Consider the following 19,390-nt stretch of genomic DNA (forward strand, 5'->3'; position numbering starts at 1 on the left):
GTTGAAAAATTCCTCCCAGGAGTCCCTCAGCTGGTTAAAGCAAGAGCTGGTTGCAGAGTAAAGTCTTTCAGGGTGAGGCAGAAGATGAAGTCTCACGTATGTGAAACTAATGAGCAGCCTTCCCCTGTAGCACAGAGGTGCTTACCTCATTCATCTCCCACTGTCATGCTCATCCCATTACAGGATAATGCAATTCAACTGATTAATTTTACTGACTTTTTAACACAAGGTTAATTTTCTGCCATTCTTATGAACTGAATCAGATCACTGTATACTCCCCTCTTTGCCTGCACCAGGTTCTTAACTCGGCCCAAGCCAGCTGAAACTGCAGAGCTGGGTTCCTGTGTCACTGCTTAGCCATGATGTGGCAATAACCTCTGCAGCAGCACTAATCATTCTGCAGCTAGTTAGAAAAATAAAGTGACCAGTGTACATTTGGAGACGATTACGCTGCTGATGTGTTTAGGGTACAGGCACCTTGCTAGTCTCCAGAAAACTGGTGTTCCCTTTGCTTTGGTCAATCGGGTTTAAAGGAAACCCACTGCCAAGCTGCTCCACCATGATCACCTGGAACAGGACTCAGGGACACTGCAGCTGGCACAGCACCATCACTGCACACAGCACTGAGCACTAAGCACACAGCACTCCCTTCCCACAGGCAAATCCATCACCAGCATGGATTTCTGTGACTTTGACACCCCACAAACTGCCACTGCTTCTTTCACAGTAAGGATTCAGTGCTTTTTGAAGACATTTAAAAGTAATATAAACACAATTTCTATGAAACTGACCTAATTGAAGCCTCCAGCAGATTTCAAGACAGGAGACTTGTAGAATGCTGCAGTTATGCATCAATGCCGACATCAGAACAGGCTGTTTGCCTTCTATCTGTGCCAGAAAACACACACGAATCTTGGGAAGAGCCATATATATTATGTTTACAGTGCAAGTAAAGGAAATAAAAGTGGGAAAAAGATACCACCCATGCCATCTTCTAGTAGATTCTGCCTCTTCACACCCTGACAGAAACCTACGTCACAAATCAGAGAACAGTTCATAGGTCCCAGTTGGACAAACCAAAGAAATATGGAAATGTCAATGTAAGGCACATGTTGAGGGGACTGGGCACATCCAGGCACTCGGGTTTGTCAGCTCCAACACATGGATTAGCTGAGCTGGTCAGACCAGAAAGTCCTTGTAATGCTCACGTCCACCCTTGGTGGTGGCCACATGGCCACCTATGTGGAGACTAAAGCAGGCAGGCTGCCTCCCATGCACCCTTTGGCACTGCAGTCTAGCCAAGAGCAGCCACGCTGGCCCATTGTTAGATAACACGTCACATAGAAGCCAGCCATGTCAGAGACACTGAAGCTATACAGGTAACAAGTAAAAAAAAAGGCAGAGTCTTTCATGTGGTCTAGCAAAGCTTTCCCAACACAACTTTTACAGCTGGCAGTGAAACACTTGAGCTCCGTCATGGCAGCCCTCCCACGTCCTTAAGATTATTCTGTCATAAGGGCAAGTTTGGTTCTTCTGTAAGCCACTACACATCAAAGGATGTTTTGCTTCCAGTAGGTAAAGGGACCTCTTCATAAATTATTTTGAGATAAGGGAACTTCATAGGTAAAAACCAGTATTCCAAGTTGTAGAAGAAGTAAAACTGATGATTCAAGATGACATGATCAATAATTTTTAGAAGATCCACAAAAAACTCCCTGACTGTTTGATGAGGTTTAAATGGGTAGTAGAAGTCCCTTATAGCTGTTGCCAATGTCTTGTTTCCTACCGGTCCAAAAATAGATGTTTCATTTCCCAGATAAACAGGCTCACCACTAAATAAAATTATGCTTGTATAGTTTGTTTGTATCTTCTTAAAGACAGCTCCTAAGTCAGCCAGCTTCTGGTATGTTCTCAGTATGAATTTAGAGCATTCGTAAGAGTCAAACCACACTACTGACCGTTTGTCAGGACTTGACTGAACTGTCCAGGTCTCATAGTAAATGCCAGTCTCATTGTCGTGTCTTACCCATTTTGCCATTTCATTAAACATGGCTCCTGCAAGAGATGAAAATAGGTATTACAGAGACAACGTAACAAATACATGACTCAAAATATTTTCCATCTATTTCAAGGTTCACCTTTCCTTCCCTGAAGAAGTTTATGTGCAACATTACCTGACCATACAAGGCGTAAGTTGGAGGGAGAAGCAATATATGTAAATATAGCTTTTTCAGCTGGGTAAGTTATTTAAACTGTAATTCCTTTTTCTGCCCTATTTCCTGCTACTATGCCAAAACATCCAAACGTCAGGGAACCATGACAGTTCTGATTTTGTTTTATCCATGCAGACAAGCAGTGCAGGTGGCAAAACCTACCAGAGATGCTAACAAAGTGCTCACTGGCACAACAGGTGCTTCTGCACTTCCTGAAGTTTTACCTAAATTCAGAAATTCATAGAATGGTTTGGGTTGGAAAGGATCTTAAAGAGCCTCAGGGCAGAAGTTTCATGTCTCCACACAAGAAACTCCAGACTGGGATACCTGCTGTTTTAGCAGCTCCTCAGACAGCAAACTGAACTAAAAGCCAAATGATGAGTGGGGTGTGAAGACCAGTAAACTTAAAGCCCTTGAGGATTATTTCTTAATTCAGAATACATGTTTGGAGTACTCTGATGATGGTGTTTTCACAACTGGAATGAGGAAAACATCTCTAACTCAACTCATCTCTCTGGCAGCTTGCTATGGGTGATGCACCAGCCTCTGCTCCAAAATACAGCTGATTCACAGGGCTAATTTGCCTTCTATTTTTCCTGCAGTCCTAGCACTGCACCTCAGCTGAGTCCTTCCCACCCTCTCCTTCCTCAGCCACAGCACAGTACAACCATCCATGACTCAGATCTGTCACCTCATATTCACAGCATGACCAAATTTTGCAGATTCTTCTTGCACAACACATCAGAAGACACAGTCAAACAGCTTGCTATACACGGACTTAAAGATCCCCTTCAGCTTCTCTAATTCCTACCAGATTACCTTCCAAGTGTGTATTCTTTAAGGCATGTTATTGAGAAGGATTTGTCTCTCCTAACACGACTGAGATGAACTTCATATGAAGTTCTGGCCTTAACCTCTTAAATTAAACAAAAATTATTACAGGTTAATGCGTATCTCCATGATAATCTCTTGGAAGATGCCTAAGCAATCAAAAATCTGATTTTGGCTATTCCTGACCTATTTTACAGAAGAAACATACCCCTAAGTAACATTAACACAGCCAGCAGGCATTAAAGGAAAATGAGATTGCTTCACTATGGTCTGCTGACAAAAAGCAGTGTAGGATCTCACACAGGCAAAGAGGACCAGCTGTTTCATACGTTAAAGCCCTCTCCCACAAGATGGGATGCTTTTTGCCTGCTCTTTGAAGAAAGCAAGTTCAGCTCATGATCACAGAATCATAGAATGGTTTGGGTTGGAAGGAACCTTAAGATCATCTAGTTCCAAACCCCTGTCATGGGCAGGGATACCTTCCACTAGACCAGGCTGCTCAAAGCCCCATCCAACCTGGCCTTGAACACTGCCAGGGATGGGGCAGCCAGAACTTGTCTGGGCAACCTCTTCCAGCGTCTCATCTGAACTTGCACCCGTTCATCTTCTTCCACAGTAACTTTCAGCACTGGATAAATTACCTAGAGACCAAGTCCAGTAAAGCTGCTGAAGGTGGATGCGAGCAAACATAAAGCAGCACATCACTCTATCTGTAACTTTCCACTGTGCCCTGTACACAGCTAACTTTGCAGAGTAAGTCATTTTATCACAAAATTTGCAATTCTCCAAGTCCTCAGTGGGCTTTGTTTGTAAGTCATTCACTGTATTACTACAGTAGTCAGTCAGATTTATATAAAGGACCTTTTTATTTTAGGATTTCAGTGTTCAATATACACAAGGAAGCTATTATGGTGATCATCCACTTATTTAGAGGTGTAATTCCTGGTTTTGTTCTACACCATATGACAGAGACCTATTACTGGGGACATTTGCACAGTTTTTATAACACATAATGGAGGAGACAGAAATAAGGGATTAGTATTCTTTGTATTTCTGAGACAATTTCTAAATATGCCTTATTTGTTTGCCCAGTAATTTACACATTTCCACCAGTTTTTCTATCTCAGCAGTCATCTGTCACTTCACAATAGAAGATTTTGTTTTGGTGAAATCATGTGAACAAGTCCATAATGGTTCTGTACAAGCTGTTTTCCATTTTTACACTCAAGAGACTCAATGTTTTTGTACAGCAACAACAAATGACTCTCATTTAACAACTCTTCAGGGTATTTTGTTCAAAAACCAGCAGCCTCAGACCACTTTTTGTATAGAGTGCAGAGACAGTATTTCAGTTCGAAATTAGCACGGGTGACTAACATTGTAAATAACCTACAAACATAAAAGATACTGCTTTACATGAAGACAAGGCTGACTCTATATTTTATATTAGCACTACCCAAAGCATCTGAAACCTACCTGATATTGTGGTCACAAGAACTAAAGTTCCATTTTCCTTCCAGTGTGCATCATCTATTCCTTCATAAAAGCAGGCAGCGCCCTGGTTACACCAAAAGGGTGCATCCATGCCAGGCCGGAGATGTGGAAACGTGCAGTTCCCAAGTTGGAAGAGTTCGTACCACTCCATTGTGTAGTTTTTGCCTGTTAGAGAGCTCTTGAAACCCACAGCATCATGCATAATTTTCTGAAAAAGAAAAAACCCACTAAAGTCCTAGAACTTAACATAAAAACTACTTCAGCTTGAGCTGTACAGAAAATAAGACACCTGGAAGCTGCTGTGTAATAGGGCAAGAAGACAGAAAGAGGGTCCTATAACACCTTGGATTATTCAGCACAGGTGCACAACGTACTGGATTGTATCACACACATACTTTTATCATAGAACCATACTGTCTCAGTGGTTGTCTATCCATCCATTACAAATTCTGCCTCCAGATACTCTGTGGGAGCTCATCTTCAAAACTCAAATTCACTTTTGAATCAACATCACAAGGGGTATCAAAGAAATAAAGACCAGAACAGAGTTGCCAAAACCAGATCTTAGTAATTAAAGCCACAAGAGGAATGAGATAAGTATTTCTTTTAAAAGCTGTAAATAAATCAATCGAACCTTAGTTTAGCAACTCTGATATTTGAAGCTATTTCAATTTTTGACTCTGTGTGCTTGGTTCTGATGTTGCTCCTTCATGTTCACTAGTATTTATTCACTAGGGATTGTGCTTTGAAGCTTAATTATGCTACTGATAAAACTATCACTGAAGTTGAGATTCTTTAATTAAAGTATTCATTCATGGAGTCACGCAAATATGAAAGTCTGTGATCAGTCTTAAGTAAAGTCTAATGATCAGTCTTAAGTAAAGTCTAATGATCAGTCTTAAGTAAAGTCTAATGATCAGTCTTAAATACTGATCATAACATTCAAGAAAGAACCATGAAAGCAACCAACTCCCCACAATCCACCATTCAGACCAGATGGCTGTCCACTCCTGACAGGTATTCACGTCCATGCAAACACATAAGTTTTTAACAACAGAAAAGTTAATACACTAAGAAAGTGTATTAATATCAGGTAATACTGCTGCTCTCTTTAGCACTCACAAGGTCTCAGCTCATGGCTCTGTTTCAGGTTTCAGCATCACAGTTTGAGGACAAAACACCTTCAACTCCAGTAGGCGAAGGTTATGGGACAGAACTGGCAACAGACGGTTTGGAATCACAGAATCATAGAATCGTTAGGGTTGGAAAGGACCTTAAGATCATCTAGTTCCAACCCCCCTGCTGTGGGGAGGGACACCTTACGCTAAATCATATCACCCAAGGCCTCTTCCAACCTGGTCTTGAACACTGCCAGGGATGGAGCATTCACAACCTCTCTGGGCAACCCATTCCAGTGTCTCACCACCCTAACAGGAAAGAATTTCCTCCTTATATCCAATCTAAACTTCCCCTGTTTCAGTTTTAACTCATTACCCCTTGTCCTATCACTACAGTCCCTAATGAAGAGTCCCTCCCCAGCATCCCTATAGGCCCCCTTCAGATACTGGAAGGCTGCTATGAGGTCTCCACGCAGCCTTCTCTTCTCCAGGCTGAACAGCCCCAACTTCCTCAGCCTATCTTCATGCGGGAGGTGCTCCAGTCCCCTGATCATCCTCGTGGCCCTTCTCTGGACTTGTTCCAACAGTTGCATGTCCTTTTTATGTTGAGGACACCAGAACTGCACACAATACTCCAGGTGAGGTCTCACAAGAGCAGAGTAGAGGGGCAGGATCACCTCCTTCGACCTGCTGGTCATGCTCCTTTTGATGCAGCCCAGGATACGGTTGGCTTTCTGGGCTGCGAGCACACACTGCCGGCTCATGTTCATCTTCTCATCAACCAACACCCCCAAGTCCTTCTCCACAGGGCTGCTCTGAATCTCTTCTTTGCCCAACCTGTAGCTGTGCTTGGGATTGCTCCGACCCAGGTGTAGGACCTTGCACTTAGCATGGTTAAACTTCATGAACACAGATAAGACAGGTGCAAACCAGGGGGATCAGATGGTACTCACCCAAGAGGTGTAAAGGAACTAAAGTAAGAGTGTTGAACTAACTGTGCAGTCTGTAACCTAGTGTTTCAACTTAGACAGTGGCAAGCAAGCAGAGCAGAACTGGCACTGCAAAACGGGATTATTGTACTGAACCAATAGCATGGCTAAAGCAGGGTATCTGAAAGGTCCAAAACCTCTGCAGAGGGAAGATGTGCTTCTTAGGTCTGCTTTGAAGGAGGCAACAAGTTTTTGGATACAGGTAAATGCTTGATTTAAGTTCACCTGAATTGCCAGAAGAAGTCAAAGAAGATTCAAGGTCAGGCTGGACAGGGCTCATCTCACCGAAGATGAGCAACCTCATCTAATTGAGGATGTCCCTGCTCACGGCAGGGGGCTCAGACTAGATGACCTTTAAAGGTCCCTTCCAAGCCATTCTATGATTCTTTAAAGCACTTCATCTGATATAAGGGGATAAATAAATGTATTTTCTTCATGCAGCTCTGGTGCAGAAAAAAGAACAAATGTAACGGTGTGAGTAAACAAAACACTGCCAAAGGTTCATGGGGGAACACATTCAAACCCACCAACAGTGCTGGTCATGCTCTTTTCTTTAGCTGAGCTAAACTCTGTAACTTCTGTTTAAAACTTACAGCTCTTTGGGTATCTTTCCTATAGATAGCTGAACTTGAGTGCTCCAATACTCTTCCATGCAAACACATCCCAATGTTACAGCTACCCTTCTTGACAACTTCTGTTGAACTCAGCTTAATTTGCCACTACAACTTTGTTAAACAGAAACATCACCTTACCAAATGTCCTAGTAGGTCCCCATATTTAAATTCCCATACTGGAGCCTGTAATCGATACACTTCAATGACATCCTCTTCTTTCATAACTGGAATGGCAGAGCCAGTGGGACAGAAGGTGTAACGAGCTTGGCAGTAAGGATCGGTTTTTGGACGGTAGTCAAAGCGCCTGTGTTGAGAAAGAGAAGCACAGAGAACGATAAGCACAGCTTCCTGGCTGGAGTAACTGCCTTGTGGCTTCCTAAGGGCCTGAGTGGGACAGTCCAAGTGTCCAGCCACCCCAAAGATGGGTTCTGTGATGCAGACACTGCAACACCTGGAGCTACACAAGTTGGTCAGATGCTGAGGTGCGCATCTGCAGAAACAGGACTTCAGACTCGTAAATGCCAGCCATGTTGTATACAGTACTGACCACAATACAAATGGAAATACAACTCTTCTGCAACTGACAAAAGACTGTTTATAAGAAATATTCAGTGAAGAACCCTGAATGCAAGGAGCACATATGGCCAGTTGTGAATTACAGCAAGCATTGAATTCTTTTAACTTCTTTTATATAACCTGGACAAGAACAAGTTTGGTAAGCACAGTTATTTATTAACTAACACTACTGGAAATGGATATCTATTGAACATGTAACTATTTCTGTGCACTTAACGTCCCAAGTTCAAATAGCTTAATGAAAATGTTCATGTTACGGCTCAAATGGAAGAAATTAACTGATTATATGACTTGGACATTATAATGTTAATGACTGATTTTGGTAGTGGACTTGGCAGTCCTGGGGTAATGGCTGGATATGGTGATCTTGAAGGTCTTTTCCAACCTGGCTGATTCTGCAATGGAGCTGAAACGATGATAATCTATTCCTCAATGCTAATTTAGATAATGAGGTCTAAGAACCTCGCAAGGATCACTGTTTCCATCCACCATTCCTATTAAGCCTCAAAAACCAAAGACCGAATCTGGTTACTTGTCACTTTATATAAAACCAGCAAAACACTTTTCCAACAAGTCTTCCTTGCCCCAATTTCCCTCAGATTCACTCCTTGTATTTCAGTTAAAACACATGTAACACATTCCTGTTACCAAGACAGACTGGCAAACACAGCTTTGCCCAGGGCACAGCCTGAGAACCGAACACAGTCACCCAGAGCTACTGAATGACACAAATAGCCCAGCCATGAGATGACTCAAGGACATCGGACTTCCTGAGCCATAGTAAGGCCAGGAGCCCTGCTGAGACATGACTGACTGTCAGTGCCGACTTCTCCAAGCTTGCTGGGTACTTCAGCATGTCAGCTTTATTTTGTCCAGGGAAAAAGAGAAGGGAAAGGAAGCTGAAAAAAGAACACACAGTTACAAAGCAAAGACTTACGCCAGCCACACATTTAAATCCTGTTTCTAAATTGCACACCTTGTATTTTCAACTTCCCCTCCCACTGCACCTTGCATGTGACAAGGAGGTAACAAGCATGTTAAGAAGCACTAAAATACCACATTTCTGAGTTTCTCACACTGACAGGCTTGCACTCCAGTTCAACCACCCCAAGACCCAGTCTTGCAACTACTGAACTTGCTGGAAAATCTGAACAACTCGTGACTGCAAGATCAGCTCCTTCAGGCATCACCTGATACAAACATAACTGCTCATAATTACACAACAGGCTTTCAAAACTTCAGGTGTGTATTAGATAGCAGCTAAATATTGGGAACACCTCCCTTTACAAACAGCAAACCCACACAAGCATAGCTCTTCTCTGAAGCAGCTCATTTCCTCGGCATAACTCAAACTGCAGCTACTTGCTCCAGTAAAATGCAGTAACATGCACTCTTCTGCTTTCCCCAACACCACCACATCTTCCTCTGGAGCTAAAAAAGCTCTGCAGCAGAAATGGGGTGTTTATACGATTTCATTTAATATGAGCGGAACTATGAAGGAAAGTTAAATTTAAAAAAAATACAATAAATCATAGCCTGACTTCCTCATCGTAACTCTTCGCTAGAATGGGATTTAAAGGACCATCTTTAAAGCAAGGGCAGTCATTCCCACTGCTGACAGAGCTCACAGGGATGGGACACCCACTCCCTTGCGAGCTAAATACACCCAATATTGCATATATGACAAATACCCCCGCGATTAGAAAGGGGAAACTATTCATGGCCATTTCAGTACAAAAATTAAATAAGCAAAGAAAACTAGCAGAAAGCTGACGGGCCCCGAAGGAAGCGGCGGCGGCGGGGGGGGGGGATAGGTGCAGGCAGCCGCGGAGCCGTGCCTCTTCCAGCTCTGGCCGCTGGGCCCCGTCCGTGTACTCACTCACCTGTAAGGCACCGGCCACCGCCGCTGAGGGGAGCGGGACCCCGCCGAGAAACACAGACCCCAAACCGCCGCCGCCAGCAGCAGACGCAGCAGCAGCCGGCAGCGCCGAGCGGCGCCCATGGCGACGCGCCCTCCGGGGTCTGCGGGCCCCGGTGCTGCGGCCCGGCGGGGGAGGCGGCGGGGCTGAGGCGGCCGGGCGGAAGGGAAGGAGTGAGGCCGCCCCCGAGCCCGCCCACAGTCCCTGGAGAGGCGGTGATGGCCAGGGAGTCCGCGGGCCGGACGGCGTGAGGCAGGAAGGGCGAGTGCGCGCTGTACGTGGGGTCCCGACCAACCGCAGGGAGTTTTTAACCTCTTTCCGAAGGAAACCTGCCGTGTGGTGAATCGGCCTTTAAAAACGTCACTTGATGAGCCACGATTTCGGTCTTCTGGAGACAGTTATGCATTCTTTTATGCGAAGCACTTGTTAGCAGCTCGGGGTGTTGTTTCACGCTTTGGGGCCACTTTAAAACACACATGAAACTCCCATTCCTACAAGCGGAACGCCCCGAGAGGGATGACCTGCATCTGGACCAGGACGATGAGTTGAGGCCTCACCAAGTGGCAGAAGGTCGTTTGCTGTGACAAACAGAGGTGTCCTGAGCCTCTTCTGGCTGCCCAGAAGTCTCGTCTGAAGCTTTTCAGGGCTTCAAGCTAAGTTTATACATCAGTCACCCACTCTAGAACACTTAACTCAGGTTGTAACAGCTTACATTATGGGCATTAGATAGAGGTTTATTCTCTCATTTTTACAACATAGCAAGAACTATATCAGAGGAACTCTGGCTAAGGGGAACGGCAACTACAGCTTTGCAAGGTGCATCCCTGCAGCAAAGAGATCTTTCCAGCTCTGTAAAGTTCAAAACCGGCTATGCTAGCATCAGAGCTCAGGAGGATGTTTGGTAGTTAGCATCCATGGTGAAAGAGCTGGTGTATGCTGTTCACTGGATAAATAATAACTGTGCTGTGAACTTCTGTCTACCAGGAGGCAGAGAAATATACCATTTCATTCCTTGCATATAAGCCCCTAAAGAACAATCAGTTCTCTAGTCAGCATTATGCTATCTCCAAACAAAACTGGAGGTGGAAAATCCTGCATCCTACGTAAATATGCATGATAGGCTGCTGAATACCAGTCTCTGTAATGCTGGAGGTACTAGAGGTGTTCAAAAAACCGTAAGATGGCACAGCTATTGAAATCTTTCATTTCAGCCACTTTTCTTTCTCTCAGTTCATTGCTGCCTGATTCTATACTGCTTATGTTTAAAATCCATGTCATTCAGCACTATACATTAATTTAATGCATGTATACATGATCTATATTGTCTAGACTGTGCTTTTGCCAAGAAAGATTGGACCAGATGATCCTTGAGGTCCCTTCCAACCTGGTACTCAATGATTCCATGATTCTACCATAATTCTATGGGATTCTGGTACCTATATTTCAGTGTTTCATTTTAATCTCATGCATGTTATTTGTCTCTGCTTTAAAGTAAAGAACAAAACCAGAGCTTTATAAAATAAAGTGTGCTATTATTCATGTTTTTTCTATCTTCAGTGTAGTACAAGATGCCAGCTTTTTCATGTGTTTGAAAAGGTTATGTGTTTGTGTGGAATACAGCTGTCATTCCTTTTTTTACAGATTATGATGTGTAACCTTGGAAGTACTTTATGAAATAAGGGAAGGATAATTTATCCTTTCCACAAAGCCAGGATGGAGGGAAGTGAAATGACATAATAAAGGTGCCATAATCACTCATTAGCCAAACTAGAAATACAGTATGAACTGGTTCTTAGCCCTGGCTCAGCATGTGTTTGCAGTCTGGACTATTAAAGTCTCTATTCAGGCACTGCTGTGGTTGCTGAAAGTGTTGGGTCAAGTGGCTAGGATGGCCAAGCTATTGATGTTTTTCATTTCAGTAGCATTTCTGTATCTCACTTCATTGCACCCCTTAGGTTGTATGAGAAGAAAAAAAATGGTGTACTGTGCAGCAAAAGTTTCCTAAGTTACATTATGAAACATATTTTAACATAGAAAATAAACTAATAAATATACTTGAGCTAAAAAGCTACTGTTAGCTATTTCTGAATCAATAGACATGTGTCTATTAGCCAGACACATGTCAAAGTGTCCTTTATAAACCCACAGAACTGATCTGCATCTTTGTCCATTGGCAGGCTTAGAGGAAAGATTGAGACTGGCTATAAAGATTATACTGGAACAGATTGCTCAAAGAAGTTTTGGATGCCACATCCCTGGCAGTGTTCACAGTCAGGCTGGTCGGGGCTTTGAGCAATCTGGTCTACTGGGAGGTGTCCCTGTCAATGGGAAGGGGATTGGAACTAGATGAGCTTTAAGGTCTATTCCAACCCAAGCCATTCTATGATTCTGTGAAAAATCAGCTTCTGGAGTTGACAAGATTCCTACATTTTTCTCATTTCCTGGAGTATTTTCTTTTGTTTAGTGAAAACCAAACATTTTCCTGATACAATGAAGAAGACTCTTCAGTATGATTTCCAATTATAAAAGTACCTTCTCCGTCTCTACTCTTGAGAGCAACAGGATGGAAGGAACAGAGAGAAAGGGGAAAACAAACCCCTGCTGCAGCCAAAGGTTGTGGGTTTGAATAGCTAGTTTGGTTTTGAACATCTACAGGAGTCACTACGCTGTAAAAAAAAAAAGACTGAAGCAAACACTATCCAGCAGACAGCAGTCTGCCCTCAAGCAGGGACCTTCGCTATCTCAGCACTTTGCTGTTCAAGCATCTCTATGCATCATCCTGCACAGACTTCCAACATCTCAATACATAGCTGAATGCATTTTGCTAGGGACTTTGCTTTCTTTCATATGCCATTTCCAGTGTAAGCCCTGTTGTTTCCCCTGCAGAACCCCCATACTACAAATTTGTGAAGCTGGGAGCAGATCAAAGAACGTAGGTTCATTTTCTAAAGAAACTCTGGTTTTCCTGGCAAAATGGAGCCACTCCCTAGAACAGAGTCTGAGGTTAGGATAGACAAAAGGTGTCTGATGTGTGAGGGTACCACGGATCCTCAACAGCATCAGAACCCAGAAGCCTTCTGATTAAACTCCACTTACTCTTGCTTTCAAAGCTGTACATTCATTACATCATTACAGTCCTGTGTGTAAACCAAAAAACCACATTGGTGAGCCTTTGTGAGGTCCTGCTGGAAGCAACCCAACTTCCAGAAGAGCTGCAGCAATACAGGTAAGTAACAGCACCACACAGCACCAGCTCAGTGCTACTGCTCCGCTACGGTAAGCAGGCCAGAAAGTGAGACCGAAAACACGTCTGAGCCTGTTTAATTTAAAACAAAAGGCACATCTTTATTTCACATCACTCCCCAGGTTTCCCCTTGCCATTTAAAACCCATCCTCACCTACATGCAGGCAGAAGAGGAAGCACGTACCGCACAGCTGCCTGCAGGGGGTTACATGCGGTGTGCCAGACCTCCGGGGCACGCTGAGCACCCGTCGGTGCCGCCCGTAAGACGTAGGCCAACCGGAGCCCAGCGGCGCAGGCGCAGCAGCAGGACGTGGAAAAGGGAGGGTGCTGCGAGGCCCGGGTTCACCAGCTTGGACAGGCTCTGCGCGGTGCCCGGCCGCTATGGGCAAGCGGGTAGCTCTGGTTCTCGCCGGCTGTGGCGTCTTCGATGGCACCGAAATTCACGAGGCCTCGGCGGCACTGGTGCATCTCAGCCGCGGCGGCGCAGAGGTAGGGGGCGGCGGGTCCCGCTCCCCGGCACCCCGCGGGGTTGTGTGGAGCTGGGCGTGGCAGGCTCTCTGGGGCGGGGTACGGCTCCGCCGTCTCTTTGTATCCCTCAGCAGACGAGAGACCCCCGCCTTGGCCCCCCACCCTCTGGCCTGTGCCGGGGAGCGGGCCGTGCCATCCCGTGGCTCCTGGTGTTTGTGGGATCGAGCCTCCCCTGCTTCACGGTTTTGTTTTCCCCGCCACAGCACACGACAATGCCTTTTCAACCATAATCTCTCTTACTGTCTTGCCCTCTCCCTTTTCTTTAGTGAGCCCCTCCCCGAAGCCGTAAATGTCCCCCTGACAGGAGCAGCGGCGCCAGGCAGGCCCCGGTTGTGACGGGTGGCAGGAGGCCCTGCCCTGCTCCTTTGTCTGTAGGGTCCTGGAGATTGGGTCCAGTTAAAATTCTTCGTCTGTTTTCTGATTGTTTTTGCAGAGATCGGGGGCTCACCTTTGCTTGCATTCACCTGCATGCCTTCTGTTACCTGTTTCTGGGCTTTTTCAGTAACTGGGCTAGTTCAGTAACAATTACTCTTTTAAGCAATTGGAGGAGCATGGGCCAAGATCATAGAATCATAGAATGGTTTGTGTTGGAAGGGACCTTAAACATCTCGTCGTTCCAGTCCCCCTGCCACGGGCAGGGACACCTTCCACTAAACCAGGCTGCTCAAAGTGATGTGGTGGTGTGTTGTCCTGTCTGTGGCTTCAGACAGTGGAAGGTGGTCACTTTCTGTCTGCTTATAGCTGCATTCAGGTGTTTGATGGTAACAACAGCACCCTCATATTTAGCACAAAATTATCCTCTCTAAAATTAACTGGAGTCTGCAAAGCAAGACTTCTGATTTGAAAAGCAGATATGTGAAAATAGGCCCTGCAGTATACCTCTCACAAAGCTTTGCACTTCCATGCAGCTTTCCCCTCTTGTGCCTAACCAAAATATGTTCTTCCATGTTTTGTTTTCCCTTCCTGCTACCAGTGTTTTGAGAAAGCAGCTAACTCTTAATGTCTGCACTAGGAATGCTTGTGAAGTTTGCATCCTTATATTTTAAACTTTTTCTGTAAAACTTTTAGCAGTATGATCCCCTAGCTGTTAAGAGCAGCCTTTCTTCAGACTCAGCTGTGTTCCCGGTCAGCCTGCTGGTATAAATTGTGTTCTGTTTGTCCTTGGGATTATCTGCAGAAGGAAAGCAGGCTGTGGCAAAATCAGTAAGCTTAATGTTGGTGTCAGAATGCAGTCCTGTCAAAAAACTGCAGGAATAGGATGGGGAAGATGAACAGGTTTACCTGTCCTAATATGCCACCTATCGCTTTAGTTATTTAATGCCATAGATCCATCTTGTGGAATCCACTTCTCTTGTTTATTTTGACCAATATGTAGGAGGTCTGTTTACATTCACAAAATTGCTTTATCTCTCTATTCTAGGTGAAGATATTTGCCCCAAATATTGAGCAAAGGGATGTAGTCAATCACCTAAAAGGAAGTCCAACAGAAGAGAAGAGAAATGTGTTAGTAGAAAGTGCCAGGTTGGCAAGAGGAAACATTCAAGATTTGGCTGAACTGAAAGCTAGTGAATTTGATGCAGTCATTTTCCCGGGTAGGTGCTTTTAAAAGAAAGTTATTTGTGATTTTTCAGTTGCAAATTGAAATTCCTCAGTTACTTTTCTATTTTTAGATCCATTTAGAGAATAAATTGTTGATTTGAGAGGTATGGAGGGGGGGGTGGTTTTTTTTTTTTAACTTATTTTCTGTCAAGGATGAGAAAATGTTTCAGCAATCTTTTGCGGGCTGATTAAGTCATATGAGTTTTTTATTCTTTTATAGTTAAGTAATTTAAAATGCCAGACTGTTCTTTTGGTGTTAAGTTATACATCACACTGTGCCTTCTTTCTAAAGATAGTGAAAACTTGAATACCTACTTGTGGATAAAAACAAAAGTAGGGCCAGAACTTGACAGCACATGGCAATGCCTTGATTTTAGGACCTCTGAAATTGTTGGCAAAATAGCAGGTTTCCAAATAGATTATGTTTCCTGTCAGATGTGAGTACATTTTGTTTTAATTATGTATCTGATCTGCTGCTGATCAAGTTACACTAAACATATTTATGGATAATTTTTTATTTATAGACCACAGAATTGCCTTTCAGACGGAGTTAATTGTAATCATTTTAGAAATGCAGAAACCAAAGTTTCACGAGGAAATTACGATTTGCTGAAGATCACTTTCGAGAATATTCATAGTACTGTTAAATACTGCCTTCATGATTGTGCCTAAGCTTTAATTTTGGAGTTGTGACACTGTCTTCTGTTGTAAAGCCAGCAGAGGGAGCGTGTGTATAAGGGAAGAGAAACATACTTCCAGCGCTAAAGTGTACGGGTGACATCATTGCTGATCAGGGAGTAGAGGCTAGCAAGTATTTTCCACTTTAATTCCATGCTGTTATAACCCAGGCTCAAAAGGGTTGCTGTAATAACTGTCACAGGGAAATAAACTCTATGAGAAGTTTGAAAATTAAAATCTTACTTTAGAGATTCCTGATAGCACTTGAAAGTGAGCAAAGGGTGAAAAAAAAAATAGTAAAAATGCAAAGCTACTTGGTGTTGTCTGTTGAAATACTTGTGGAAATTTTTTTGTTTACTGTAGAAAAGCTGATGTTGTGCGCATCCTGTAAGGACTCAAATATAGTGGATGGTTACTCTTATTAATAACCTTCTCTGATTATTCTGATCTGGCAAGTGAAGATGCTGTAAAATACAGTCTGCTTGTACAATTAAATGAAGATTAAATGCAAGTTTATTGTTATAGATATGTAGTTATTATTGCTATAACTAATTTCTAGAAAGACAAATCCTGCATTATTTTTAATAGGAAATTATCATTCACAAGTGGTGTGTCTCAGAATATCATATGTTATAATTTCCTTTTTATGTAATATTCATTTGGTTTTATTATGTTAACCCATTCTTTTAAGTCCAAAAATAATACTAGAGGAGTAAAAAAGCTTAAGTATTCAACTAAAACTTGAGAGTGAATTACTGTTGAGCATCAAATCACTGTTTGCATTATTCTTGTGACTTATATTTTTCTACTTCTGACTGTCATTGGTCTTTTTTTCTGATCCCTCTCTTGCTTATTGAGGGATGTATATCAGATGGTGCAGCTTTTCCAGTGACTAGCATTTAAGGTGAGCCTTCCTGTTTGTTTGCTGCTCAAGGTTAAGCTTTCTGGCCTATGTAACATATGTGATATGAAAAAGCGCAGTTAAACGTTTAACATTGTAAACACGTCATGTTTCAGGTGCTGAAAGCTTACAGTGTAGTAACTTAGCAGTCCTATGTATGCCAAGATTATGTTGTAATATGTTGTCTAGTATTGAATTGAATGACATTTAGTGTTATCATATATTTGAGCTTTTTGTTTGTTTTCCTTTTTTTTTTTTTTTAGGTGGCTTTGGTGTAGCAAAGAACCTGTGCTCCTGGGCTGTAGATGGCAAGAACTGTACTGTCAATGAGCACGTGAACTCCACACTCCAGGCTTTCCACAGTGCTAAAAAGCCCATTGGTTTGTGCTGCATATCACCGGTTCTGGCAGCTAAAGTCTTTCCTGGTTGTGAGGTTACAGTTGGCCAAGATAAAGATGTAGATGGAAGGTAAGAAGGAAATGGATAATTTACATGGGAATTCAGATTAGGAAATGGCCAGTCTTCTGAGGTCTCTAGTGCCAGTAAGCCCTGGGTAACTTCTGAGTGACTTTTTTCACTTATTTATAATTTTCACTTGCCTAATAGTTCTTGTATAATGAGCAGAGCTCTCAGGGGAGACAGACTGAATCTGTGAGGTCAGGTGACTTGTGCACTACAGTGTTGGAACGATTTATCCCTAAATTCAGAAATACATTGGTCTGTGATATCACAGAATCATTTAGGTTGGAAAAGACCTTTAAGGTCATTGAGTCCAACCATTAACTCAGACCTGGCAAGTCCATCACTAAACCATGTCCCTAAGCACCACATCTACATGTCTTTTACATACCTCCAATGTTCTGATACCAACATCTACAGGCACACTACGATTAGTAGTTTGGCGACTCTAGGTAGCCTTATCTCTTGCGTAAGCTGTCACTCTGTGAGCCACTGAAGGTAGTTTAAGTTCCTGCACTGGCTTTATTATGCAGTGTGGGCACTAATGAGTCAGTGGATGTAGCATCTGTCAGTCCTAAAAGTGACAGAACAAAGCAATTTTTATGGAATCATAGCTGTGCGAACATGCAGATGACCAAGGATATCAAGTAATTTTTTCTGCATTATATTCATGGTAACTGAGCGATGGATTTTAGCTCATACTGAGGGAGGTACAGAATGTGCTTACCCAATGCCTTTGAAGGCCATGATTCATACTGCAAATGTGGGAATGAAGAACAGGCATGTGGCCAGCTGGCATTCAGAAACTTGGTACCCTGTGGTAATTGGAGCGGCTGTTTAAATTGCGTCTGTGGGCTTTTGTCTGTTCAGGGATTTTTAGTTTTTCAGTCAGTAGTGGTTTGGGGCCAGTTTAGGGGAAGTAGTTGAGAACAGGACCTGGCAGAAGTATGTGCTGCTTCAGGAACTGTCAACTCCAATAAAACTTCTGAATGGAATTTCATCTCAGCAGTGATACCGAGGGTTTGTCTCTGCTCCTTCCTTATTCTTAGGGAAAAAAAAAGACAACAAAATTATGCAGAATCCCAGCAAAAGACTTTACATGAAGGTGTTGGAAAAGGTTTAAAGTGTCTGCAAGTTCAGCTGGCATCTCTCAAACTTTTGAGGATCAGTTATGATCACTTGGTATCATCTTGTAAACTACTGAAAGATTGTTAAAACCAGAATTACGCCTTCTGCCAATCTGTCGCTCTGCATTTTTTACCTTGTTTTCAAAGCTATCAGATAATCTGTTTTGCCATAGGGGCTGGAAGGACCTGGCAGTAGCAGTCGTGATTCCCTTGTCATCATCAAGAGTCACTTTAATATTATTGTAGTTCTCTCATTCAAGTTATGTTGGTGGAACTTTATGCCTGTGTTTTCTCTTTAAGTTAATGACAGCCTTTTTATTTACAGATTTCCTGATGCTGAAACAGCATCTGCTATAGTTGAGCTTGGATGTAAGCACATTTGCAAAAATGTAAATGAATCCCATGTGGACAAAGCCAATAAAATAGTTACTACCTGTGCCTTCATGTGCAAGGCTCCTCTGCATGAAATCTTTGATGGAATTGGAACAATGGTACAAGAAGTCCTGAAACTTGCATGACCGGAATCATACAGACTTCTACAGGGAAATCAGTGTAACTGAGAATAAGCATTTAGCTTCCTTTGAACGTAGTAATAAAATAATGCAACTACTAAACTTCACAGTTCTTGGGGTTTTGTTTCGTTTAGTTTTAAAATCTGTACATCACAGGGTTATTGCTAATTTTATCCTATTTATTTCTTTTTTAAAATAGAAAATGTGTTGAAGGTTGTGTATGTGGGTGTCAGCATTTTTTTTTTTTCTCATGAATCAGTGTATTCAGTCATGATGAGACAGTCCTTCTCGGAGAGGGACTTTTTGCAAGGACATTTAGTGACAGGGCAAGAGGGAAATGGCTTTAAACTGAAAGAGAGTAGATTTAGATTAGATATTACGAAGTTCTTCACTGTGAGAGTGGTGAGACACTGGAAGAGGTTGCCCAGAGAAGTTGTGGCTGCTCCATCCTTTTCAGTGTTCAAGGCCAGGTTGGACGGGGCTTTGAGCAACCTGGTCTAGGGGCCCCTGCCTGTGGCAGGGGGTTTGGAACTAGATGATCTTAAGGTCCTTTCCAACCCAAACCATCCTGTGATTCTGTGATAATGT

The 19,390-nt window shown here is 43.1% G+C and overlaps 2 protein-coding genes across 3 annotated transcripts; one reads left to right on the plus strand and one right to left on the minus strand.

The window, feature by feature from the left end:
- Positions 1-775: 775 nt before the first annotated feature.
- Positions 776-9,951, minus strand: CLN5 (CLN5 intracellular trafficking protein). The gene is made up of 4 exons (XM_061445255.1): positions 9,719-9,951; positions 7,398-7,563; positions 4,521-4,746; positions 776-2,055 (listed from the first exon to the last, which is right to left on the minus strand). Exons 1-4 carry the CDS (start codon positions 9,835-9,837, stop codon positions 1,544-1,546), a joined length of 1,023 nt encoding a protein of 340 aa, XP_061301239.1. The 5' UTR covers positions 9,838-9,951; the 3' UTR covers positions 776-1,543.
- A 3,310-nt stretch (positions 9,952-13,261) lies between these two features.
- Positions 13,262-18,904, plus strand: LOC133265071 (glutamine amidotransferase-like class 1 domain-containing protein 3, mitochondrial). 2 transcript variants are annotated; one of them, XM_061445256.1, is made up of 4 exons: positions 13,262-13,487; positions 14,947-15,118; positions 16,968-17,172; positions 18,616-18,904. In XM_061445256.1, exons 1-4 carry the CDS (start codon positions 13,380-13,382, stop codon positions 18,806-18,808), a joined length of 678 nt encoding a protein of 225 aa, XP_061301240.1. In that variant the 5' UTR covers positions 13,262-13,379; the 3' UTR covers positions 18,809-18,904. The 2 variants fall into 2 exon arrangements, with proteins under 2 accessions (XP_061301240.1, XP_061301241.1); XM_061445257.1 differs by lacking the exon at positions 13,262-13,487 and adding an exon at positions 13,876-14,027.
- The last annotated feature ends 486 nt before the right edge of the window (positions 18,905-19,390 follow it).

This window comes from Pezoporus flaviventris, unplaced genomic scaffold (assembly GCF_033815535.1).
Source record: "Pezoporus flaviventris isolate CSIRO_AGI_PZ_B2104156 unplaced genomic scaffold, CSIRO_AGI_Pfla_v1 ptg000003l, whole genome shotgun sequence".
Lineage (NCBI taxonomy): Eukaryota > Metazoa > Chordata > Aves > Psittaciformes > Psittacidae > Pezoporus > Pezoporus flaviventris.